Below are 24397 nucleotides of genomic sequence, written 5' to 3'. Positions count from 1 at the left end.
TAACTGAGCATTAAAACAGTTCATCTGTTTTAGTCCAGTTGCCTTCATCTTTAGAGGTATCTCTAAAGGCAGTGAGTTTAGTTACAGTGCAGGATCTTGGACATTCAAATCCAAACCAGTGCACCCCATTGTTATGAGGAGAAGATGGCAGGAATAAACACCAGATCACTCATCATTCTATTTGTTCTCCTTGCATAACTTGCTGAAAGGGAAACATGGACCAGCCAGGGGGCGTGTGCATTGCTGGGGAAGTGACAGCATCCATCCCTCTTGGTTGTGTTTTGTTTAGGAGTTGGTGCTCTTTTCCTTGGAGCAATCTCACAGATCTCCAAACAGTTTTATTCAAGTTTTGTACACCTTACTGCATACAACTGTACCTTTCTTCAGCACTTGAAACAAAGCTTTTAGAGAGCTTTGTGAAGATAATGGGAGTGTCTTTGTCCCTTGTGACCACTGACGTGCATGTCACATGACGTGCTGTCATGTCAAGAGAGCAAGAAATCATCCTGCTTTTTAGCAATGAAAGTAGCGTGGCTATAAGAGAGGAGTATCCTAACCTAATTTAGTAGTCAGGCCAATTTATTAAGGGAAATAATCTCCTGTATCTTAGAAAAACATTGGGATAATTAATTTGTAATCTTAAACATGTCTTCAGTTTTAGAAAACAATTTTATGTACTTCTGATGAGCTATTCAGATAGCTTATTAACCAGAGGAAATGCTTGTTTTTAAAAATGTGTACTTAATTTCTTTCTCACTTCTTAACTTCCTTAAATTCTGTTTCTTAACAATAAAGATGAAAGTAATCCTAATAACTAGCTATGTCAATAACCACTATTAAAAATGAAATTTTAACTGGAATTAGGAAGACTGTTTTAATTCTCTGATCTTCAGAACTTGCAGAAAACTGAAATATTGGAGTTAGGGAGGAAGACATTTGTAATCCTTATTTACTCATATAATAATGGAAACTTGTCCAAACTTAGGAATTGTGGAATTTCATGCCACCAAAAAGTAGTTGAGATTCCCCAGCTCAGTGGTTTTGGAGCTGCTAAGTGACTTCCAGGGGCAGAATGTGTGTGTCTGCATGTTTGAAATGGAGTTCCAGGGAGCAGCTCACCATTGCTACAGCTGCTGCTGGTAGTGAGCTCTCCCCTGGCAAGGCAGGCAGTGCCCAGTGGTGACTGCTGTGCTAACTGCTCTCCTGCCCTGAAGAAATAAGCTGCTGCTGGCATGGCTTAAATCTGGAACAAGGTCTGTATTTGGTACAGAGGAGCCCAAAAGTGACCATACAAAACCAACAAACCCAAATAACAGCAAACCAATGTTCTCATTTGCTAACATGATTATTTTTCCTCCACTACAGCATTTAATTTTAAAATTTGCTTCAAATTGCAAATACTGATTGAAAAGAACATTGACGTCAGCTTTGGCCAGGCCCCCTGCAAATAAATTCAATTTGAAGAGAGACAAATTTTGCTTATTACATTCCACTATAATTATTCTCTGCATTTTATCATCTTAAAAACACTGAGCTAGAAATGAGAAAAGCCATATTACTAAAATATTTTGAGCACTTAAAAATACTTATTTTCTTATAATCCATAAAGGTTGCTCTAGAAAATCAGACATTCAGCTGCATGAATCATGTAGCAGGTGTCATTAGAAACCACAATGTGAGTATGTAATGGTACAGAAATTCCCTTTTGTTAGGTACCATCAAATGACTTTGACTCTTTAATTTCAGTTACTGTCCTAAGACACATGCCAGTCTGTAGGGGGACAGGACACATGCTCTGATGCAGAAACTGATTTAATTAACCTGGATTCCTGGAACCAAGGAATTAAGTACACTTCAGTGCCAAGAAGGGCAGCGTGTACTTACACCCCTAGAAAGCGTGGCTCGGGCCAAGAGATGGAAATTTCAGGTGTGAAGCAGGTTTTCAGGGTCTGCCTTCATTTGATCTTCTGTTCATCAGTTCATTAGAATTATCCTGGCCTGATAGCTGGGAAAACAAATGTGAGCAGTTCCTTTGTGTAGACATCTAAACCAGGTCTTTCTTCCAAAAATACAGTGGAGCCACTAATACCTTGCACCATTGGTGGCTGCAGAAGTTACAGGGGATAGGAGAGATCTCTGTTCAAATCCCTCCTTTGGATGCTGTCCTTTAATAAACACACCCTTTGTGTCACTCAGCTGAGCAGCCTGACAATGACAGTGCTCCCTGCAGAAGCTGTGCCACTGTTGAGCCCCTGGAGCAGTGAGCACTGTGACTTTTAGAAAATCATGACACTCACTCCAGAAGGGGAAGGTCCTGTCCCAAGAATACAAACAATGCTGAAACACATTCAGCTGGTGTTAAGGCTGTGGAAGAAACTGGATTTTCAGACTGTCTGTGAAACCTGACAAACAGCACCTTGCCTGTGCAGCCCTCTGAGGCTGAGGCACTTCCCAGGTGCCTCTGTTCATGGCACCACTGAGACTCTGCTGCTGCCTAGGAGCTTGACTGGCCCAAATGTGAACCTTGGGCCCACAGATGCCCTCTGGCTATGCCTGAGAACAGAAACCACTCTGTATTAGCAGAAGACTAACTTTGTTTATTTTCCTTCTGGTTTCAGGTAGCATTCATGCTGTCAGTGTTTTTTCACTTGAGAAACACAACAGAGCTGCTTGAATTCATTTGAGATGTTTCCAGAACCTAATTCCAATTTGATGACGCAAAAGCCGAATTTGTGCTGTCTTTCATCTGGAAACTCACATTTGTGTGGGCAGTGACCTTTTCACAGTGAATACATGCTTCCTCTTATCTACCTTTGGGCATGAGTGGTTTACTTTTCTATTTCTACTTTTCTTACTATTATTCATTACCCTTTCCCCCCCCCCCCTTTTTTCTTTACCATCTTGTCTTTTGTTTGTCTGTTTTGTATATTAAAGATATTAGGAGCTTTTTCTTGCCATTCAGAAATATTTTCCAACTAAACTAATGAAATTAAAACAAGCTTAGATTTTATCACATTTCTGCCTGTATTTTTGCAAAAACCCTCTCAGAATACTTCCTTCTTAGTATATATGTCTTTATTTACCTCTCCTCATTCCTCACACAAATGTGCCCCAGCACTAGTTTGTTTAAATCTTTCACTTCTGCGAGCCACATGTGAATTATTCATGTGAAAGATACTACACACCCCAGAGCTGCTGCTGCCCTTTGCCTGGCAGCTTTACTGGGAGAGCAAAGCTTTGACCTACTTAGTGTTGAGCTGCAATAATATATATTTTTTTTCATTTACAGTAGCCAGGCTAGCCATAGAAATAGCTTTTGCTGTTGAAGAAATGAAGACTTATGGAGGTCTCTGCTGTGAAAGCAGCTTCAGCTCTCCTTTAAAGAATGAGAAGTTAAATACATTTCAAGTAATAAAAATGTATTTTAAGTAATAATAACAGACAACTTTATCAAATTAGTATCACAGCCTATAGTTTTTCTAAGAGCTGGAATAGCTAATTGTCAACATTGGGTCAGGCCTCCTGGGTGCTGGGGTGCAGTGAGCTTTCTGTAAGGGTGCCCCTTGGCACCCTTCATCATCAGGGGGTGTTGTGTGGCTGCATCTGTATTGAGGAAGCTGTTGATTTCTACAGGTCTCCCTGTCTGCATGTACGTCCTGGTCGTGCCCCGATTCCAGGCACTGGAGAGCTCTCTGTACCCTGGAGACCACGGAGGATAAATCGTCGTGTAAGCTCAGAGGGGCAGGGAGGGGAAGCAGGACCCCAGGCTCAATCCCTGAAAGCAGGTAGGGACCTTTAACAGAGTAGGGAGATGGAGATTGCTGCCAGAAAAGCTGCTTTCTCATGAGGCCAGAGGAGTACCTGTGAAAGCACTGCCAGTGCTCTAAGAGCAGAGGTGGCCAGAGCACAGCCAGGGGGGCTGTAAGGCAGCAACAGCTTGGGGCCAGCCCCTTCCTTTTGCTTGTGTGTGAAGAGAGAACTCAGGGCTGTGACTGCAGCGCTTCAGCAGATCCAAAGGAGCGTTTGAACAGCTGGAGCAGAGTGTCAGGGCAGCAGGAGACAGCTCCTGGGCCTGCTCAGCTCTCCATTCCCCGTCCTACTGCACATTGCCGTGCTCCTCCAGGGCCTGGGCTGGCTCCTGGCAGGGTGGAAGGTGCAGGCAGGAAGCCTCTGGGCAGTGCTGCTGGGAATGTATTACAAAGGGCCTCAGTAATACAGTACTCAGCATCCAAGTTCATTCTTTCATTCCTGTTTTCCTTTCCCCAGTATCTGATCTATAGCTCAGTCTGGGAAAAGACCAGAGATACAAATCAGTGGCTGCTTGTAACATGAAGCCAAATTTGTCTTTTCTATGCAGTGTGAGAAGTTCTCAATGAGCAGCTTTGTTAAAAACCAAATTAAGTTTTGTAGAAATACTGCTGACTCTACTAATTGCACAATCTGGCTCCCTCTAGTCCTGAAGAGACTCATCATGCCTGACAATGAGCTAACATCCTTACTAAGGCTGCCAGTCTTGCACAGATGTTACACTGTTTCCCAATGAGCACTGGGACCTTAAGCGTGATGATATGAAACCTTTAATCATTAATTGAAAACAAGCAATTTGTCTGTGATCTCAGTTTGACAATCCATAAAATAGTGCTTCTTCAATGACAAGTTAGCAACTCGGTTACAAAGAACAAAGTTTAAACAACACAACAGTTGTATGCACAAAGCTACCACGTCTTTTTTTTTGTTTGTTTTTTAATCAGGAAAAAAATTTATTTATAAAAACGTCTCATTTAACTTACTGTCGAGTCTCTAGCTGAATAATACAGTGGTTTAGAACACTAACGGCCCATGCTTTTATACAGATTAGCCAAAGCATGAACATCAATGAAAATCAACCCCCGAAAATAACTTTGTCTCTGCTTTATGTTATGAGCCACAATAGTGTTAAAACTGGAACAGTAATGAAAGCAACACAAGAGTTAGGAAGCACAGTTGCTTAAAGAGTAAAGGAAGTGTTTTCTTTTGATGTCTCAGAATAATAAGAAAATTAGAAATGGCAGAAACTCTTCTGTAGATTAGTCCATAGAAAGCATTGTCTCATGGGGCTTTGGAAAAGTCCTGTCTGGTGGCTAATGCACTAGGGCATGATGAGATACATTACAGAGCCCCCAGGCCAGTAACTTCTGAAGACAGCCTAAAATGTAGGAACAAAAACGAAGAAAAGAAAAGGAAAAAAAAAGGCAAAAAAAAGAAAAAAAATCTTCTCACTATTAAAAAAATACCACTTGAGTACAACCAGCATAGAACAGCATTTCAGTGCAGGCAATTTTTCTCACACAGAGGTTGGTGGATTTTTTTTTTCCTTAAATGTCAATTATTGAAACAGTTACAATATTCCAGAACAATTTTACAGCAGTTTTCTAGAGCTTTTAAATAGCTGTGGTATCTTGACATTATTCCCAGTTTTTCCTTCAGTATATGCAACCAGAAAAAAAAAGAAAAAAAAAAAAAAGAAAGGAAGCCACAAACGAACAAAAAACCACAAAACCAAAAAAAAACCCAACAAAACCAACCAAAACCCCCATTTGGATAAGTGCAAATTGTAACAATGGCAGTTCTACAAATAGTTACAGTGACAAAACTTAGTGCAAAGGTGCTAAGGTGAAGAAAAGCCCACAGAATACAGAAATGACACAAAATACTGAGATAGTACTTAGCCCTATACAATAACACACTTTGAAATACCATGTTTTAAAAAGTATTGCATTTGCATTGTGTTTTTAGTTTATATTAAAATGCACTGAATACAGTTCAATTGTTAAAGCTTTGTGTCCAAGGAGTGCAGAGTGGATGAACATGGCGGGCTAATGGGAATCTGGTTTTGGAAGTGGTGAGGAAAACAATATTGCATTACTGAGTTATGCAACAGAAATTAAAAAGAAGGTGGATGGACAAACATAAAATGCAGTTAAGAACTAGTTCCAACAGCTGGCAACCAGCCACTCCATTCCCCAGCTCTCTTGTCTTTGGCTGCCATTTACTTGTCTTGTTTTAGTTAATCTGAGCATCCTGAAGTACTTGGTAAAGGGATGTGATCTGTCCAGGCAGCAGCCTTTGAATGACCTCTAAAATGCTACATGTTTTTCATGATTACCATACAACCTGACTGCATGATTAGTGGGGAGTTAAACAGGGATGTATTTTGTAGAGAAATCTAATGAAAAATGGTCATTTTGGCTGAATAAAACATACATGAGAGGAAATATGAGATAGTGACGGCATCTGGCTTGTACTTGCTCTGAAGTACTTACAGGAATAAGTACTGTGTTGGTGTATGTAAAACATCTGAGTGCAAAGGGAGGAGCCTCCTCTCTCTCTCTCTCCCTCCCTCCCTCCTCCCTAAAGCAGAGTTCTTAAAATTACGTTTTTCCAAAGTAGAGAAAAATGGTTGCACCCTTTAAAAGAATCATGTGGAAAGGCACAGGTACCTGGTATTTTTTCCTTACTGATTTACAGTAATTTTAATTTAGCAGTTTTTCTCAGACCAGAAAGCTTCATTTGTTGTATGCACAAGTACCTGAAGTTGGTACCTCCTAACTGCCATCTCCTGCTCGTAGGAGGATTTTGGGATGGGGGATGGGGGTCTCCAGGCCTTTTGGGAGCAGCAGAATGACTGAGGGGGCCAGCAGCACTTCACAGTGCATTGCAGGGGCACTGAAAAGTGCCGGATTTGCATGTGCTGGCAATAGAAAAAATGCATCAGAGATGCCAGTTTGCCACGAGGAATTGTTCTGCAGTTGGAGGGATCCCTGCACATGGATCTAGGTGCATTTTTAGGCCGGGCAGCATTGCCGGAGCAGGACCCGGCTGTCACCATTTTGCCGCATTTATGTTTTTTCCCTTCTCACTGTATCTCCCTTGGTGGGCTGGGGGCAGCCCTGCCTTGCCGTGGGGCTGCTGAGGGCCAGCCCTGGGACAGTATCTGGGGAGAAGGAGCCTGGGCTGGCACCTGCTGGCTGTTGGAACTAGTTGGAAGGTGGTGCCTGGTGTTAGGTGTTATGGAGAGTGGAAGACGACTTGAGTCAGCAACAGTTAACACTAGCAATCGAACAGAAAATAAAAGATGCCGTATTGTTTCCTTGATAACTAGGATCTACCACAGACTCTTGGCAGAGCTGGCAAAGCTTGCATTGTGTCTCATCCCTTCAATATGGAGCAAACTTCTGGCGGTCAGATTTCTTAACCCCGCTCGTCGAAGGAATTTTGGCAGTGTAAGCGGACAAACTCCCCGTGGCCCCCGCGGCGGCCGCGGCATTTAGTGCCAGGAGTGGGACAGTTTTCATGCCAAGCAGACTGGAGACAGGAACGGCATAGTGGGTGGTTGGCAGAGTTGGTAGGGGAGGGGGGGTACTGACGGAGGCGGCGGAGGCGGCCGCCAGCACGGCCATGGAGGTGGGGGTGGAGGTAGGGGTGGCAGACTGAGAGAGGTTCATGTTGAGGTCAACAGGGGTCGTGACGGAAGCGGTCTGGGTGCTGACTTTAGCCATCTCTAAGCTGCAAACGAAGAGAGGAAGAGGAACAAACAGGTTGGGAGGGTTCAGCCAGGGCGGTGGGGCCGGGAGAGGGAGGAGGAGGAGGAGGAGGAGGGAGGGAAGGAGGGAGGGAAGGACAGCAACCACGAAAGGGCAGGATCCAGGATTAGATTGGTGGACGAGGGGGACAGACGAGTGGGAGGGAGAAAGGGGAGAGAGAGAAAAAAAGGGAAAATGAGGGTCAAAGGAGGAACATGTTATGTGTTAAAGAAGAGAAATAACAAAAGGGTTTTCCATGATTTGATGGGAAAACATTACTGAGACTAAAGTTCTTTCAGAACAGAAAAAAAAGAAAAAGGAAGAGGGTATGGGGTTGTTGCTAGTTCATTTCACATATGAAAAAAAGAAATCTAAGGAATGCAGGTAATGGTAAAAAGATGGAAAAATGAAACTTAAAAGAAAACTTAAAATAACTATGAAGTTTACTCCCCAGCACTGGTATGGTGAATTTTGCTTTTCAAAATTAGGGTATTTTTGAAAGGGGGACGCGGGGGGTTTTGGTAATTTTTTTCAATTTGTCAGTTTTGTGACACAAATAGTACATTTAATCATTTTGCTAGGATGAGAGGAGACTGAGCAGCAATTTGCTGCTTCCATTTAAGGCATGAAGTTTTGGTTGTTTTGGTTTTTTGTTTTTTAAGTGAGTTAGTTTTTAATTTCATTCACTGTGAGGTCAATGTGCATTTTTCATATAAAACAAACCAGATTAGCCAGTGTGTTCACTTCACTTTATACTTTCCCCAGACTTTTTTTTTTAATACCACAACAAAATATTTATGCAATCTAATCATAAGTAAATTAGTAAAAAGGAACACTGAAGAACACCCCAGCTTGCACAGCAGTGGTATCATTCCTGAGCCTGCACAGTGGTTACAGTGAACATGACAAAGCTTTCCAGCTGACACACAAGGTACCACATGGATACAACAGACACATCCCCAGACAGACCCCACCAGCACCAGGAACTTCCAGACTGACCTGACCTCCAAGCCCAGGGCAGTGATGGGCTCTTGGGAGGGTGTAGGAATCAAACTACTCTCACTTTAATCTAACTCCACCCATTAGCAGGCAAGGTGAGTTTGGCCCATATACTTCTGCTTTTCTGTACATTTTCAGACATTAAAATACAATAATTCCAAGGACACACTGTTGTCTTCGTATGCCAAAATGTTTGCCTAGATAAATCCTCCCTTTGCCCATTTGCCTGTTGCAGCTTGTGCACTGGCTTTTGGGTTGGCAAATGACACAAATATTAATTTCAGGATGCTTTTTGCAGGTGACCAGCTGGGAGCTATGGCAGCCTAGCATAGAAATAGGACTATGGGTTAGAAAATCTTTGCTAGCTGTGATTGCATGTGTATTCCTAGTCAGTTTGGGGTTGTCTTCTTGGCAGTTACTAACTTGTCAGGCTCCTGGACTTTCTCCTGAGATGAGCTGAGGAGCTGTAGCAGCTCCTTGCTTCCAGAGTGAAGTGCCAGCAAGCTGCTGGCTGACCATGCAGAGGACTTGGTGCTTTCTTCCCACACCCCATCAGGCTCAGGAAGGCTTCCCAGCACAGGGTTTGTTGGGAGCTGGGTAAGCAGGCTCGGAGAGCAGCTTACATGGAAGGAAACATGGTCACCCCACACAGGGCTTGGAAAGGCTTCTCTTTTTCTCACCTTAAAAACAGTTTTGAGGGTAACAGCCCCATGGCCATCCACTGCCAGAGAAAGGCAATGACCAGCATGCTGCCTGCCTCATGCAAGGATGCAAGGATCTACCAGGATACACAGGCAATGGGGACACTGGACTAGAGCTTCCCAAAGCACTGCTGATGATGGCGAGTCTGAAGGACACCTGAAGTGGGTCTGAGATAGGGAGAGGAGTGTGGAGGAGAGAGGGAGATGTTTGAGCACCGAGCTCCTCTCCTCCACAAAGAAAAGAGGGCTCTTGGAGCATAAACACCTCAGCAGCTTTTGCTGGGAAGCTGGAAGGAGCACATCTTCTGTGAGGAGCTGGGAGGGAAGGAGGGAGAGTGTATGAAATTCAGACTCCTTTGAGGGAGGTGAAGTTTTGATTTTCCTACCCTGAAGTCTTTATCTGTCCCCATGGATGAGGAACTCAGCTTTTCTAAGCAGAGAGAAGTGCACCCTTGTGCTGCTTGCCATCTACTCACACAGGGGCTTATGTCAATCAGAGACTCCAACTCCACTGTACATCCTCAACTTGGGGGTGTAGGAACTACATGTGATACCTTAGTACGTTTTGAAAAACTCAGTTTATACAGTTGGATTTTTTAGTATTACTCAGTATTATTCTGGGATGGAGGTCCATAGAAAGGTACTGCAGGACTGTTTCAGTGACTCCAAATTTGTCTACTGTGCATTTTAAAAAACCAAAAAAATCCTTACTGGTATGGAGGGGGGGGGGTGTTTGAGCCTAAGCTTTTTCCTGCACTAGCAGGGAGAACAGATCCCACAGGCCAAAAAGCTGGTGTTGGTAGCAGCCATTCCAACTTCCTGTCTCTGGCTTACTCTCATAGGTATGACTGTAGCAGTAATTTGCCTTCTTTCCCATCTATTACTTGTGACAACTTATAAGGTGGGATTTCATCAGGTTAGCTATCATCTCTCCCATACCAGTGGCAATTTCCCAAACCAACTGTGGATGCAGCAACGTTGCATATGAAAGGGGATGAGGGGGGTGAGGCAGCCTTCATAGAGAATTTCACAGTGACAATTTTACACTGTCCCTCTGCAGGCCTGCACCTTCTGAATATATACACTGAAGGCCACATTCTGCATTACCTGAAACTGGTGAAGACAAGAGAGCAGGTGTGGCTTTGGCAGTCCTGTTGGGTCTGTGAATGAACTTCTCATATAAAAATACCTTCAGGAAACTGCCCTTCAACAAGGAGCAAGTGCTGCTGACTAAATTCATTTATAATCCAAAGTCAGATAGTACACAGAAAAACTAAACTGCAGTTCAATCTTAATAAAAGCAAGAATATGGAATTGGGTAATGAAAATCTTGTTACTACAGTGGAGACCAGTTAAAGAGACAGAAGGCTTTACAGAAAAAAAGACATTTCAACTGCAAACAAGCTAGGACACGCTCTATTCATACAGAGGCCAGCGCTCGGGTAAGCAATACAGAATCAAACCAATACTTTATAAGATTTAAATCTCTGTCTTGATAAGATATCAATATATTTATATATCTATAATTTAGAATATACTATGTACATATCCAACACCAGATTGCAATAAAAGTCTTAAAGCAAGCTGATAAATTATTCTATAGACAGCAACTTTGGTTGGAGGATAGCTTAAAGATACACACAATATGTTTCAGGAATACTGTGGATAGATAATTTTGGTTTTTTACATCTTATGTTGCTGAAAGACATGGGTTTATGCAGAAATACTGGCCCCTGGAAACCAATTCCCACAAACAATAGATCTTACAGGGGAGAAAAAGATCTACCTTATGCTGAATGGTTATATAGCTGTTATTTCTTGTAATTATTATTTTCACATACCAGACCACACTTTGGGCAGTCTGGGTGCTGTATTCGTCTCTTCCCAAAGCTGTTTTATGCCACTGTCTTTGAAAGAGACAGGATCACCTGTGGCAGGTTTAGGAGGTGGCTCCTAGCACACAGAGGCAGCAGCAGCAGCAGCCTGGCTCTGCACCTCTGTCCTGCCCCAGCCCCTAAACCTCACTAGAGCAAAGCTCCTGCCTGCCTCTCAGCTGCTCAGCCCTCCTCCAGTGCGACTGAACTCACACTGCTGCTGTGGTGGCACCTGGCTGGACAGCAATGTCTCATGTGAAAGGACAGGTCTGGAACAGTGTCACTTTTTAAAATGAAAAAGCCACCTTAATTGCCTATGTTAGCTTACAGCTTAATTTAGTACACATTACTTTAGGAGTCTTCATTACAAATGAAGTCACTTCATCTAAATACAGTTCCAACACATGGTACATAGTAATATATGATGGTTTATTGTAGATGATGGTAACATATGACTTCTATCTAGAAATTTAACAGGAACAGAATACTTTGTTTCTGGTTTCACAGGGTATAGATAGAGATCCGTGGTATGTGACTGCTGAGGAGTTTTCTTCTTTGCGAAAGTATGTTAAAAGACCTCATATAGATCCCATTCCACCACAAGAACCATTAAACAGTGATCAACAGAAGTGTGAGAGTTCACAGATTTTTCTAAAATGAGTCAAACAGTTTTGTTCACTAGAGTTTCTGTCTCTGGTGAGCAGCTCACTGCAACTCCATTAATAAGTACATTATTTTATTTGCATGCTTTAGCTGTCTTCAAGATCCTAAATTGTTATCTTCCGAGATCCAGATGCATGCCATATGGTGTTTGTGCAACTAAAAATGAAGGGGTCTATTCTCGTCTCGATGTGTGGGGAATCCCTGAACACCAAGAGAAGAACATATCCTTAAGGGTTAAAGGAGGGAACACATTTTTATTTGATTACAGGGCTTACGGAAGTGACTTATATTTGCTACAAAGAATATAAATCAAAAGAGCTGTAGGTTGTTGTTTTAAGATTCTGGAAATGGTTTATCTTAGTTTTCACAGTGCCACCCCTACATGTATCTTTTCCTAGGAAGCTGCTTTCAGGCTAAATTATGAAAAGCAGTGTTTTTGTCTGCTGTAACACAGAGCTGCACAAACATCCCATTCCTCCACTCCAACCATTGCAGTGGTGCTCTACAAAACTGGGATGGAGAGGAGGCTGGACCACAGGAAGCCACAGACCTGCTGTGACTGCAGCTCCCACATAAATCACATGTTTTGTACTACCTTAACAGCAAACATAGTTAAACACAAAGCTTGATTCATATCACAGCAATTTTGTGGGGGGAAAAAATAAAATAAAATTAAAAAAAGCCATAAAATACATAGCTATTCCCCTCCCCCACCATATGTTGCTTCAGTCCAGCATTTACAGGGAGATCTATGAGACAGCACTATATCCATTACACTTTCTTCTCTACATAATTGCAAATAAAAGTGGGATCAATTTTAATATTTTTCTAAATAATAATATAAAAACTGTTAAGAGACCTAAGCCATCACCATGGCTTAGGTAAACAGCCAGTGCTTTCATTAATTCTGGGACCAGGAAGGGGAGAAGCAGATAGTCTCACCCTGTCTCATTAGGGAATGCTTCTTACAGATTTGTGGTGCTGTTTCTGAAGAAGTAAATCCTGTGCCTCTTCAGCAACCTAAGGTCAGTTTATCAACTCTGAATGGCAATTTCCACCTGGTAAATTAAATGTATTTTGCAATCTGCTTCACTATATTTGCCATTCAGGATAGTAAAATGGGTCTGTGAAAAGTGTTTTTCCTCTAAACAATTTATGATTTTCATTTAATTTAATTTATCCACTGATATTTTAGGTGGATGATAATATGAATATTCAGATTTTGCAGCTTTTTCATTCAACATGTAGCTGGAATTGCACTGGATTACGCTCCTTTTCATGTAAGCCAACATCAAACCCAGGTTCTAATGATTCAGGCTTTACAAACCATTAGGAATTGAGTAATACTATGCAAAATGGACACTGCAAAGCAACTTTCTGGATCTACCCAGGACAGACATTTGCTGGAGAGCAGACAGAGCAATCTCGCAGAAGCATGATCACTTACAAAGCCAACTTACCTTGCATTAATGAGGTACTGTGCTAAGCTGATGTTTGCAGGGGATCCTGTGATTGTAACTTGTCGTTCTGCGGAGCCTTCTGTGGCATTAGCAATCTTGATCTGCGCTCCTGACATCTGCCTGATTTCATTTATCTTACTGCCTTGTCTGCCAATAATGCAGCCTATTAACTGGAGCGGGACAAAGACTGAGATTAGTGCCACAGACACAAGCAAAAACCACTTAACTGCAATCTGTAGTATGGCTAAAAAGATAGTTATGAGCAGCTCAGTAGCTAAACAAAAAGATTCTTGCTCTGCTGTTTGGAAGGAATCTCTAGTGCAATCTATGGTCTCTATAGTCATATGCCTCTAGATCCAGTTTTGCTGCTACATGGTTAAGTCAGTATCTTATTTCTGCCGTTTCAAGAATATTTCACTGTCTCCATGGCAGAAAATGGCAGCGTGCTGTGATGTGAGAAAACCAAACCACTTGCCAGTGGCAGCAGCAAACCAAGAGCAGCAGCTGGAAGCCAGGCTGACCATCCAGAGCTGCTGTGTGTGGCTCTGCACCTTTTCAGAGCACTGACAGCCCTACATCTCCCTGGATACACGTGGCTCTTGCTTGGACAGGTACTGTGCATTAAAGTCAGTGGGATTTACAGCTCTCTGACTGCAGGCAGAAGCAGGCATAGGAAGATACTGAAATTTGTCTGCCTTCCTTTACAGAAACTTACCAAAACTCTTTTTTTGTGAACAGAACTGAACCTGAGCTCTGTGTGTGTGTGCATGTGTGTCCCAGGGTGTTTCTGCTCCAGCATGGGGAGCCCCCAGAAGCAAGTGGGCACGGAGCCAGCAGCTGAGGCTGAGATGTTTTGGTTTCTGTAAGGGTGAGGAGGGGAGTTTTGTTCTTTGTTAAGGAAGGATGGGCCCCGAGAAGCTCAGCCATGTCCAGAGTGAGTAGAAAATGGAAACTTTGATTTGCAGGTATGTTGATGCTGGGATAATGTTGCCAGTTTTGCAGAAGGATATGCCAGGATACAGAGACTGCCACTCTCCCTGCTGCTTCAGGCCCTGATGTGTTGAATACCCTTATGGGGAACTGTAGCACTTGGAGTAACTGGCCAGAAACAGATTCACAGTTGTCCACATGTTTTACCAAGAGAAGAAAAACCTCCCAATGCAATCCTTGCTTCACACTCAGGGACAAACAGAAAGCCAAAGTGGATACCCAGGTGGCTGAAACAAAGACCAAATTTTGACAAGCACAAGAGGAGCAACCATGAGGGGGGAAAAATGGGGTGGCAGGAGATGCACACAGGATTTCCCATCCTGCTACAACAGGAGGGCCTTGCTGAGCTCCCTGTCCTCATCCCAAGGAATCTCTCTGAGTGTGTGACTACATGCCAGTGCAGAGGGCTGGTGTGTGCTTCTCCAGGAAGCTTCTGGTCTGTCTGTGTGCACACCAATGTGCCCGCACTGGCTGTCTGTGGGCAGCACAGGGATCCCTAAGCCTCTGCTTCTGATGCGTCAGTCTCACTGGCCTCCATGGTCTGCAGGGAGTGAAGCTGGTGCAGGAGAGGAGAGCACCAGAGCAGGCACCTGCTGGGGTCACTCAGCAAGTGTATTGCCACTTGTATGTGCTGGGGGTCCTCAGTGATGCCCAGACTGTCACCCAGGTGCAAAGAACATGCCATCTCCTAGCTGAGTTTGAGTTAAGTAGTGAGGATTCAGTCCACACTGGTCAAGGACACTGGTGATGCTGGTGTCTGGAAGAGAGGTTTGGTAACCTTTGGCCTGAAGCTCTCCAAAGTCACCCTTCATTGCTGTGACAACAGGATGTTTGGACACCATCTGCAAGCTGTGACAGGGCCTGTGGTTTGTGCAGAGCACACAACTCCATCTGCCATGCAGGAAGGATAGCAGTGCTGGGGGCTTGGGCTCTCTCTGGGTTGCCTTTCTCATTACATGTTATTACAATGAAATTTGAGCAGTATCTGAGTATTCAAGAGCTGATGTGTTCTAGAAGAAGTTCAAGGGGCATTTAGTTATGGGGATTTTTTTTTATATAAAGAAACTTGCCTGAGATGCCTTGCTCTGAGATGGAATCGTCAAACTGCATCCAAATTCCTCTGGCCCATTTGGGAGAGGAGCCAAACCTACCACAGACTATACCAAGCCTACTACACACTGTAGTCTAATACTGGACGAACTAATAAATGTAATCAGCAGTGGCACAGGGTCCTGTTGGAGGCCTGTCACTTGTGGTGTCCCCCAAGGTTCAACACTGGAGCCAGTGTTAACGTGTTCATCAACGACTCAGATGAAGGGGCAGAGACCTGCTCAGCAAGTTCCCTGGTGACACAGAGCTGGGAGGATTGGGCGATACCCCAGGGGGCTGAGCAGCCCTTCCAACCCTCTTGACAGGCTGGAGATGGGCGGAGGGGAACTGTCTGAAATTTAACAAATGTGGGGGCTGACCTGCTGGAAAGCAGCATTGTGGTGAAGGACCTGGGGGTCTTGGTGAACAACAAGCTGTCCATGACCCAGCAGTGTGTCCTGGTGGCCAAGAAGGACAATGAGATCCTGAGGAGCATTAGGAATAAATAACACTGCCCAGATCAAGGGAAGTCATCCTGCCCCTCTACTCAGCCCTGGTGAGGTCAAGTCTGGAGCGCTGTGTCCAGTTCTGGGCTCCTCAGGACAAGAGAGACATGGAGCTCCTGGAGCAGGTCCAGTGCAGTGCCACAAAGATGAGTGAAGGACTGAAGCACCTCTCTTATGAGGAAAGGCTGAGGGAACTCAGCCTGTTCAGCCTCAAGAAGAGACAACTGAGGGGGGACCTCATGAATATCAGAATCTGAAGGGAGAGTGCCAAGAGGGTGGATCCAGGCTTTTCTTGGTGGTGCTGAGCAATAGGACAAGAAGCAATCAATGGGCAAAAACTGATGCGCAGGAAGTTCCACCAGGATGTGAGGAAGAGCTTTTTCACTGTGTCAGTGACCAAGCACTGGGACAGGTTGTCCAGAGAGGTTGTGGAGTCTCCCTCACTGAAGATGTTCATGAACCATCTAGACACAATTCTGTGCCATTTGCTCTAAGATGACCCAGCTGGAGCAGGGAGGTTGGACCAGATGGCCCTGTGGTCCCTGCAACCTGACCCACTCTGAGATTCACCCACTCTGGGAATACTTGTATTTTAAATATCTATAATAGAAACATATGTACATACACACACACACAGTATGTACATGTACATGCATCGATATTTTGACTCTCTCAACACTTGGGTGGAAGAGCTCACATCAGATATGCATCAAGCCCAGTAGTCTGTCTCTGACTGTGGCAGTAACCCACCCTTACAAGAAAAAAAAAAGGTAAAACCAGTGTGAGGTATAAAATAAAATTTCTGCTGGTATTTCAAATTCCCTCTCAAGGCTTACAGACCATCTGAGCAGTAGGTGCTATCTCTACCTTTATGCTCCATAGTCCATTTGCCTGACAATTTCTTTTTGAACCTGTTTCTCCTTTTGCTGTCCAAGGGCCATGGCAGTGACCTCCAGAGCTTGCTGATGTGTTAAGTATCACCATTTGTTTTTACACCCAAAAATTTCAGCTGGTGTACCCTCCTTCTTGATCTGTGAGCATCAAGTAAAAATGGTTCCCTTTCCACTTTCTCTACACCACCTCTGTCTGTCTTGCCCAAACTCAACACACCTCATTTCTCCTTGTGCCAAAAAACTCCAAACCAACCAACCCTAAAACATACGTTCTGCTTTTTGCTTTTTTCTAGCTTTGCTCTGTTCTTTGATATAAAGTTCTGCTGGCACAAATGGAAACAGAACTGAGTCAGGAGTCTGGACTCTTAAAGGGTGGGATTCGAAGGTCTCCTATAATTTGTCTCACCTCCAAATTACTGATGCTGATAGTTTCTCCCAATATGCTATGGCATCTCTGGTTCAGCTACCTCTCTTCCATTATTTTATTTTCCCCATAATGCTAAATAGAAATGCTTTACACATATATATATATAAATAAATAAATAAATTTTCCTGTAATGCTGAAGCACTGACAGAGTCTAATGAAAGAGTTCAATGCTGCAGAGCATTGACTGCCACAGGAAATTACATGAAGATTTTAAGCACTGGTGAAAAAGAATCAGTTTCCTTTCTTATAATGCAGTGCTTGTAAAAAGGGCCAAGAATTAGCCTCTGTAACTTGGTATCTGCTGTCAGGAGCAGAGAGCTTGACCACAGGTACTCATGGATCCCCCTGGTTCCCTGCTGCCAACACAGCCAGTCCATTTGCTTTGGCAAAGCCTCTGCATTAGCTAAGCAAGCAGGTGCTCATCAGGAATGAGACTCTTCAATCTCTTCTCAGAAAGATACAGGCTGAAACTCTTGGTTTCAGGTTTGGGTTGGTCTGTTTTCTGTTTTTTAACTAGAAGATCTGGGGCAGAGTACTCTACAGGGGGAAATATCTCCTGAGGCAGATTATAGTTCTTTACAAACTTGCAGCAGGGCCTGGAAAAAGAAGTCTAAATACTCTGTATCTCTTGAGAACAAAACAATAATAACTTTAAGAAATTTCCTTGCCACAACAATGCAAAATCTGGACCATAATAATTGCACAGACTTTGTAATAAGCCATATAGAAAACTGAGAAAACGTGGGCAGCTCTGAGAACATTTTGCACATGTGGGTCCCGCTCATTGGCAGGGAAGTATTGGAGGTACCATAGGGAAATAAAGGCAATTCTTCAAGTCTGCCATATCCATTTTGGATGGATTGACACTTCTGTTTCTATGGCATAGTGATCAGATTTACAGCTGCCCTAAAATGTTCTTAGTGCTTTCTGTGGGGTAAGTTGCTTTCCTGTTGCTTGTCCCTGCCTCTCCCACATATATGCAAAATGTGCCTAATTTTTATGAGATGGATTTTTAAATTATTATTGGTCTGTTAATTTACTCCCAATGGATGTTTTGGGGTATTGACTTATGAAATCTTAAGACACCTGTTATCTACACCCAAGGGTGTCATCTCTTCTTTCTTTTAAGGACTTGTTTATGCCACTTTATTCTGGGATTTAGGTGAAACACACTTATACTGTGTAACTTGGGCAGCAATGGAAGGACAGACAAGATCCCAGCAAGGAAAGAAAGGCAATCAAATGCCCCTGTAAGAGGCTTTGATGATCAAAATGAGATGCTATAAAGACCACGGTGACTTCTGAGATGGACTGGGAGAAGTGTCCTCTTTGTTCTCTTTTTGGAGTTACACAGAAGTTATGAAAAAACCTAGAAAAGCAAATCTTCTGAATTCATTATTTGGAGGGGAAGCCTCAGCTTTTAGCATGTGAAAAATTACTTTCTGTAAACTTTTTTTGTTCTCCAGTATCTCTTTGTTATTGAGCAACAGGTTAATTGCAATTGCCAGCATATTGCATGAAGAAAGCAGCATGATGTTTTTACAGAAATTATTAATAACAGAAAAATAAATTTCTGTCACTGCCTAAATGCCAGAGGGAATGAGGAAATTTTATTTTAATATGAAGTGATTGTAAAAGGGTATTAATATCTATTTGCTGTACACTAGGCTAAACTCCCATCTCCTCATTGCCTTTATATCTGATTTTGCTCAATCATATTCTTACTGAGGTATGCTTATCATTATCTTGGTCTTTAAAAGTATATAAAAGTGTGTAGCACATGTAGCTATACACTGGTTTCTCTGGTAGCAGCAGAGCATGTGGGTATTTGCAAGTCCCATGGTGTTCTCATGTGTGCTGGACTTTTACACAGATAAGCACAATGGTAAGAAAGCTGTGGAACTCGTGCAGCACAGGGGATCCCTGGAGCTGGAGCAGGCAGGGGACAAACCCCAGGCAGGGGACAAACCCCGGGCAGCTTCAGGACTGCACTGCAGCTCTGGGCCAGGGCCTGCAGCTTCCTTCACCTTCAGCCAGATAAACAATCCCTGTGCCATGCTGACAGCCTGTCCATCAAAACTGGACTAGGAGATATTTACTGGGAAAGCAAAGTCGAATTGCCACGCAGGCTTTGTGCACAGCTGCTGCTGCCTCTCCCACCCTGACCTCCCTCCACACACAGCATCTGACTGATGGTGCCTGTGCCTTCCCACCCTGCTCCCTCATGCCTCATTTCTCTCTGTCTCCCTCATATCCTCATTTCTCTTTGAATCATTAAGGCTGTACATCACCTCTAACATCATGGAGCCCAATGATTAACCCAGCACCATCATTTCATCCTAAACTAAGTCCTCAAATGCCACAGCCACAATGTCCATTTGAACAATTCCAGATGTCCTTTTGAACACTTCCAGGGATGGTGATTCCACCACTTCCCTGGGCAGCCTGTTCCAATGTCTGACCATCCCTCCAGTGAAGACATTTCTCCTAATATCCAGTCTAAACCTCCTCTGGTACAGCATCCTAAGACCACTTCCTCTTTTCCTATCATCCACTTGGGAGAAGAGAACAACCTCTACTCACCTACAGTCTCCTTTCAAGTGGTTACAGAGAACAATCAGGTCCCTTCTGAGCCTCCTCTCTTCAGGCTGAACAACCCCAGCTCCATCAGCAGCTCCTCATGGGATTTGTGCTCAGACCCTTCACGAGTTTCATTGCCCTTCTCTGGACTTGCTCCAGCACCTCAGTTTCTGAACTGTGTCTTTCCTGAACTGTGGGGTCTAAAACTGAACACAGCATTTGAGGTGTGGCTTCACCAGAGCCAAGCACAGGGGACATTCACTGCCCTGGTCCTGCTGGTCACACCACTGCTGACAAAAAGAAATACATTTTTGGCACTGGGCTGCCTGGAGAGCAGCCCTTGTGCAGCTGTGATGGGGCACAGTATGCATGGCCACACTGGGAGACCCCAGGGAAGGCACCTGTGAAATTCCCAAGCAGCTCCTGCTACCTGACAGGACAAGAGCCAGTTCTCCCCTCTGCTCTGCAGCCCTGGGCACGCCCACACAGAGAGGGGCACACAGGGCTCAGGTGGCAGCACTGACCTGGTCCTCTAATGCACACCTTGACACCATACACACATCAGAACTCCTCTCACCACCTGGAGAGCTCCTGCAGGCTCTTCCTAAGCCTGACCCCATTTTAGCCTTGGCTTTGCTCCTTTAGCAGCAACAGCAAGACACGTGCTGTGTAGCCATAAAAACCTTCTATGAGAATCATCAGGCAGATTTGTGTTTGCTGTTCATGGAGAGTGCAGAGCTGGGCATTTCACACCTCATGGTTGAGAAACTGATGGTTTTAAAAAATTTTGTATGGCACTACAGGACCCAGGGCCAACCTTCTCCCTCCCTTTTTCTGCCATGAACCCCAAAAGAAGAGAAGTCAGAAGAGTGACCTTGGATTTACAACTCTGATAGCAAGAACATTTGTCTGAAATGGAAATTATGAAACTTGTGCTGTAAGGATAAAGAAGGTGCTCCTAAAAAATTCTCAGCTTAGTATGAATTTGGTTGTGAAGCAGGAACTGATAAATCAGCAGGGAATTTTTTACGTAACAGAAAGTTTAATGAATCACAGCACTCACACCTCCACTTTGTGGTTCTGTATCTTTCTCTTACTGTAAATCATTGCCACTGAGTTTAATAGGGCTTGCACAATATTGCAAGTATCTCTAAGTAATATAATTGCTATTGGTGATCCCACCCATGCTTCAAAACTCTTTTTACTGGAGGGGAATACTTCCATTTTCCAAGTGACTCATTTGTAATGAAAATGGAAAAAAGACCCCAACCCTGTTTGCAATGAAATCAAACTAAATGGGAAGGCGTTTTTATGTGATGCCCAGCATATCAGCTGGGCATTTTGAACTGTTTTAAGGTTCAGCACCATGTTGCTCATGGACACTGGCCCTGTTGATCACAACCAACCCAGAGCTGCTGGAGCAGGAATGTTCCTAGCCCTTGTTTTTTAAATAAACCCTTATACTGCACCTTTACATTTCCAAAGCAGCTTTCTGGCTCAGGAAAAATGCCATCTTGGGTAAATGCGTGGTTCAGTGGAGATGGCCATGGAGGACTCCAGCCCAACACACAGCACACAGGGCTGCACATTGTTCCAGCCCCTTTGGCCCCTCTGCTGAGACCACCCGTGCCAGTGCCACCTGAGAGATGAATTTTGGGAGCCCAGGCTTTCCTGAAGCCAGTGCAGCCCCGTGGCACTGTCACCAAGAGGCACGAGAGGGGACAGCCACTCCTGCCCTGCCATCCAGCATTTCAGCAGCCCCTCAGGCCCCTCCCCACAGGCTGAGTGCTGCACAGTCTATCCTGGGGCTGGTGTTTGCACATCAGCCAAGGTCAGACGTGTCCCCTCTGGCGGCAGAGGAGCGAGAGAAGAGAAAGAGATACGGACTATTGGTCCACTTACATCATTGGGAATTGTAAGTTCATGGGAACTGGTTGGAGTAGTGGCATCCAGTCCTATTCAGGGGACAGAGGGAAAATGTTACGCCAGCTGTTTGCAAGAAGGGCAAGACACAAAAATGAAATTTTAAAGAAGGAAACATACAGAAAGGAGAGGGGAAAAAAAAAGAGAAAAGAACAAAGAAAAATAGAGAACTGATAGTGAAACAGAAAAGAAAGCAAAGGATGCAAAACTCAGAGGGCTGGGCTAATTTTAAATGAGTCTTATTTTAATTAACCTTTAACCCATCAAAGAAACAAATGTCACATGAGATTCCAGAGAGTCATCACAAAAAGCTTCTAGAAAATGAAGGGCTTCCTCTAAAAACAAGTCTCCAAATCTTGTTCTAAACACATCAATTGAGAAATTAATGTATGGCTGAAATTAGACCTGTCTACTAGGAACTCTAGAATATGGAAAATTAAAGTGGGTGTCAAATGAACAATTAGCTGAACAGAGTACATGTTCATGAAAAATAACAAAAAAAAAAAAAAATAAGGACAAAGAAATTAACCTAAGAAAATCTGGAAATTATATGTGGGATTAGTTGCTAAAGAAATGTTGGGAAGGGTAATTTTGGAAGGGGAATGGACAAAGTACTCTAAGCTACATACATTTGTTTGTAAATTGGGTGGACAAAAGGAAAATGCTCAGGAAAAATGGAATTACTGTTCTAACACACAGTAACATTACAGAAACGTACATCTCACAAATATATCCAGGAAAAGATTAAGGAGCAGGATGTTAATGACAAGAATAAGGAAAACACAAAGCTAGGAAAAGCCATTTAGTATTACTTGTAGGTATTTTATCAGATACATCACAAAGAAACAAAAATATGTTTTGATGTCATGAATCTTTATCCTATTTTCTCTTTTATTGGTGTTTATTGTATTATCTGTAAAGATATGCCAAAAATAGTAATTTCTAACTAGAATATACAAAAATAAATAAAGTGACTAATTGTATTTGTTTATATTCAATTATGAATTGCATAAGCTTGTTTCACACTGAGTATCAAGTAGTCAAGTTGCTCAGAGAATTTGTGATGTATGTGATAAAATGTTATTTGCCATACAAAGCATGTACCAGTACAGATGCACTTCTGTGAAGTTTTTAGATGCCAAGCATGTATGTTGTGAAGCACAGTATAAATGTTCATTTGCAGGCTTATCTCACTCTTCAATCAATAATTCAGCCTCAGCTTTATTAAGTAGGGAGCAAATTTTAAGTCCTTAACTAAATTTCCATGGCATTTTGTAGCTATATCTGAGTTATCTAGTAGGAAGTGAGGCACTTGTCCCAGCAGTGATGATTGCAGATGCTCTCAAGACATTTGGCTCTACAAGAACTCAGCTTTCAGCATGCCATGGTTTCTTTAATTGGTGCTTCTGCGCCATGAGCACAAACTGTTTTCCCACGTTTGCTTCTCTCTGATCCATGTCACCAAAGCATGGACAAGAAGCACGCCCAGGCACTTCCCTCAGAACCAACTGGTACATACTGTATGGTCCATAATAACTTTGCAAGGACTGAACAGAAGAAACTCAGGGCTTTTAGCCAAGGGCACAAATGAAGCAGTTGTGATTAATAAAAGTAACAAACTAAGCACATTTTAGTAATAATGATGAAAGGAACAGTAACAGAGGTACGGGAGGGAAGAAGAGAGATTAATGTGTAAAAACAGAAGGATTGCTGGTCATTGACCACATTTATTATTAAAATGATGTAATGACCACGGGAAACAAAGCTGTTAAGAAGAAGGACATCTCCAGGGGGTCATGGGTACGTACCAGGGAAACCAGGGGTGGTCTGCCCAAGGGGAGTAAAGGGGGGATGCTGCATAGCCAACTGGTGAAGCTTGGTCAACTGCAGGGCAGGATGGGAAATTAGAACTAACCAATCAAATGGAATTATTTCAGAGCAGAGAAACCATCTTACGTGTTCTAAAACTGGATTAATTAAAATTATATTGAAAAATAAAAGGTTTAATCATTCATTCTAATCTACCGTAGAGAAAAAAAAACAAAACAAACTGGTTATAAATGACATCTCTACGGTTATTACATGTAATGGCTATTGTTAATATTAACTAATTACTGTAGAATTACATATTAAAGGAACTCAAATATATCACATGCAAAAAGACCAAGATAACTGTCATTTGTTCCTGGGCCATTGTACTTTCTAGCGATTATTACACAAGGTAAGAGATGTAGCTGGGCTAACACTTGGCTATAGACCATGTTGGTCAGGAAAGGTGCCCTTAGGCCATGTCTTTATTGCTAACTGTAGAAAGCAAATGCTGCCCAGAACAAATAAGAGGGAGAGGAACAAAAAGGGAATAATTTACATGTGCTGGACTCACGTCTGGATGAGGGATGGCATACTGCCCCTGAATCGTGAATGCCTGGGAACAACAAGCACAGTTAAGACAGGGTTAGTCAGGTGGGACAAGCAGCATTCCAGTTCTCATCACAAAAGCTTCTCACGCCCGCCCCAGCAAATGCCACCTGCACTGCTTTCCACACTGAGTGAGGTTTAATTGTCTTGTGCTGCTTGATAACCCCTGGCACGGCACAGAAAAGTCTCTGTCAGGCTGCCCATGTACCCCTGCAAGCAGAGAACCCCAAGCCACTGCCCGAGCCCTGATGCTCTCGGCCCTCAGGAGCTCTCTTTAGTCCAGCTCTGTCTGCTGGGAGCAGGGCTGAGGAC

At 43.3% G+C, this 24397-nt stretch overlaps 1 protein-coding gene across 12 annotated transcripts in view; it reads right to left on the bottom strand.

The window, feature by feature from the left end:
* The window catches only part of LOC132082512 (poly(rC)-binding protein 3-like), a 496107-nt gene that overhangs the window by 6600 nt on the left and 465110 nt on the right, over nt 1-24397 (bottom strand). For 9 of the 12 annotated variants that reach the window (XM_059487243.1, XM_059486931.1, XM_059487391.1 and 6 more), the window contains 5 exons: nt 24036-24092; nt 23476-23551; nt 21647-21699; nt 13260-13429; nt 11580-12000 (listed from right to left, as the gene is read on the bottom strand). In XM_059487243.1, the coding sequence (XP_059343226.1) occupies nt 11904-12000; nt 13260-13429; nt 21647-21699; nt 23476-23551; nt 24036-24092 (453 nt within the window). In that variant the 3' untranslated portion in view covers nt 11580-11903. Of the gene's footprint in view, nt 1-6723; nt 7546-11579; nt 12001-13259; nt 13430-21646; nt 21700-23475; nt 23552-24035; nt 24093-24397 lie in introns of those variants that run through there. The other 3 variants (XM_059487717.1, XM_059487553.1, XM_059487634.1) reach the window with 3 other exon arrangements.

This window comes from Ammospiza nelsoni, chromosome 1 (assembly GCF_027579445.1).
Source record: "Ammospiza nelsoni isolate bAmmNel1 chromosome 1, bAmmNel1.pri, whole genome shotgun sequence".
In the NCBI taxonomy this organism is placed as follows: Eukaryota; Metazoa; Chordata; class Aves; order Passeriformes; family Passerellidae; genus Ammospiza; species Ammospiza nelsoni.
Note: the sequence above shows the minus strand (reverse complement) of the source record. Positions and strands in the feature narration are given on the sequence as shown.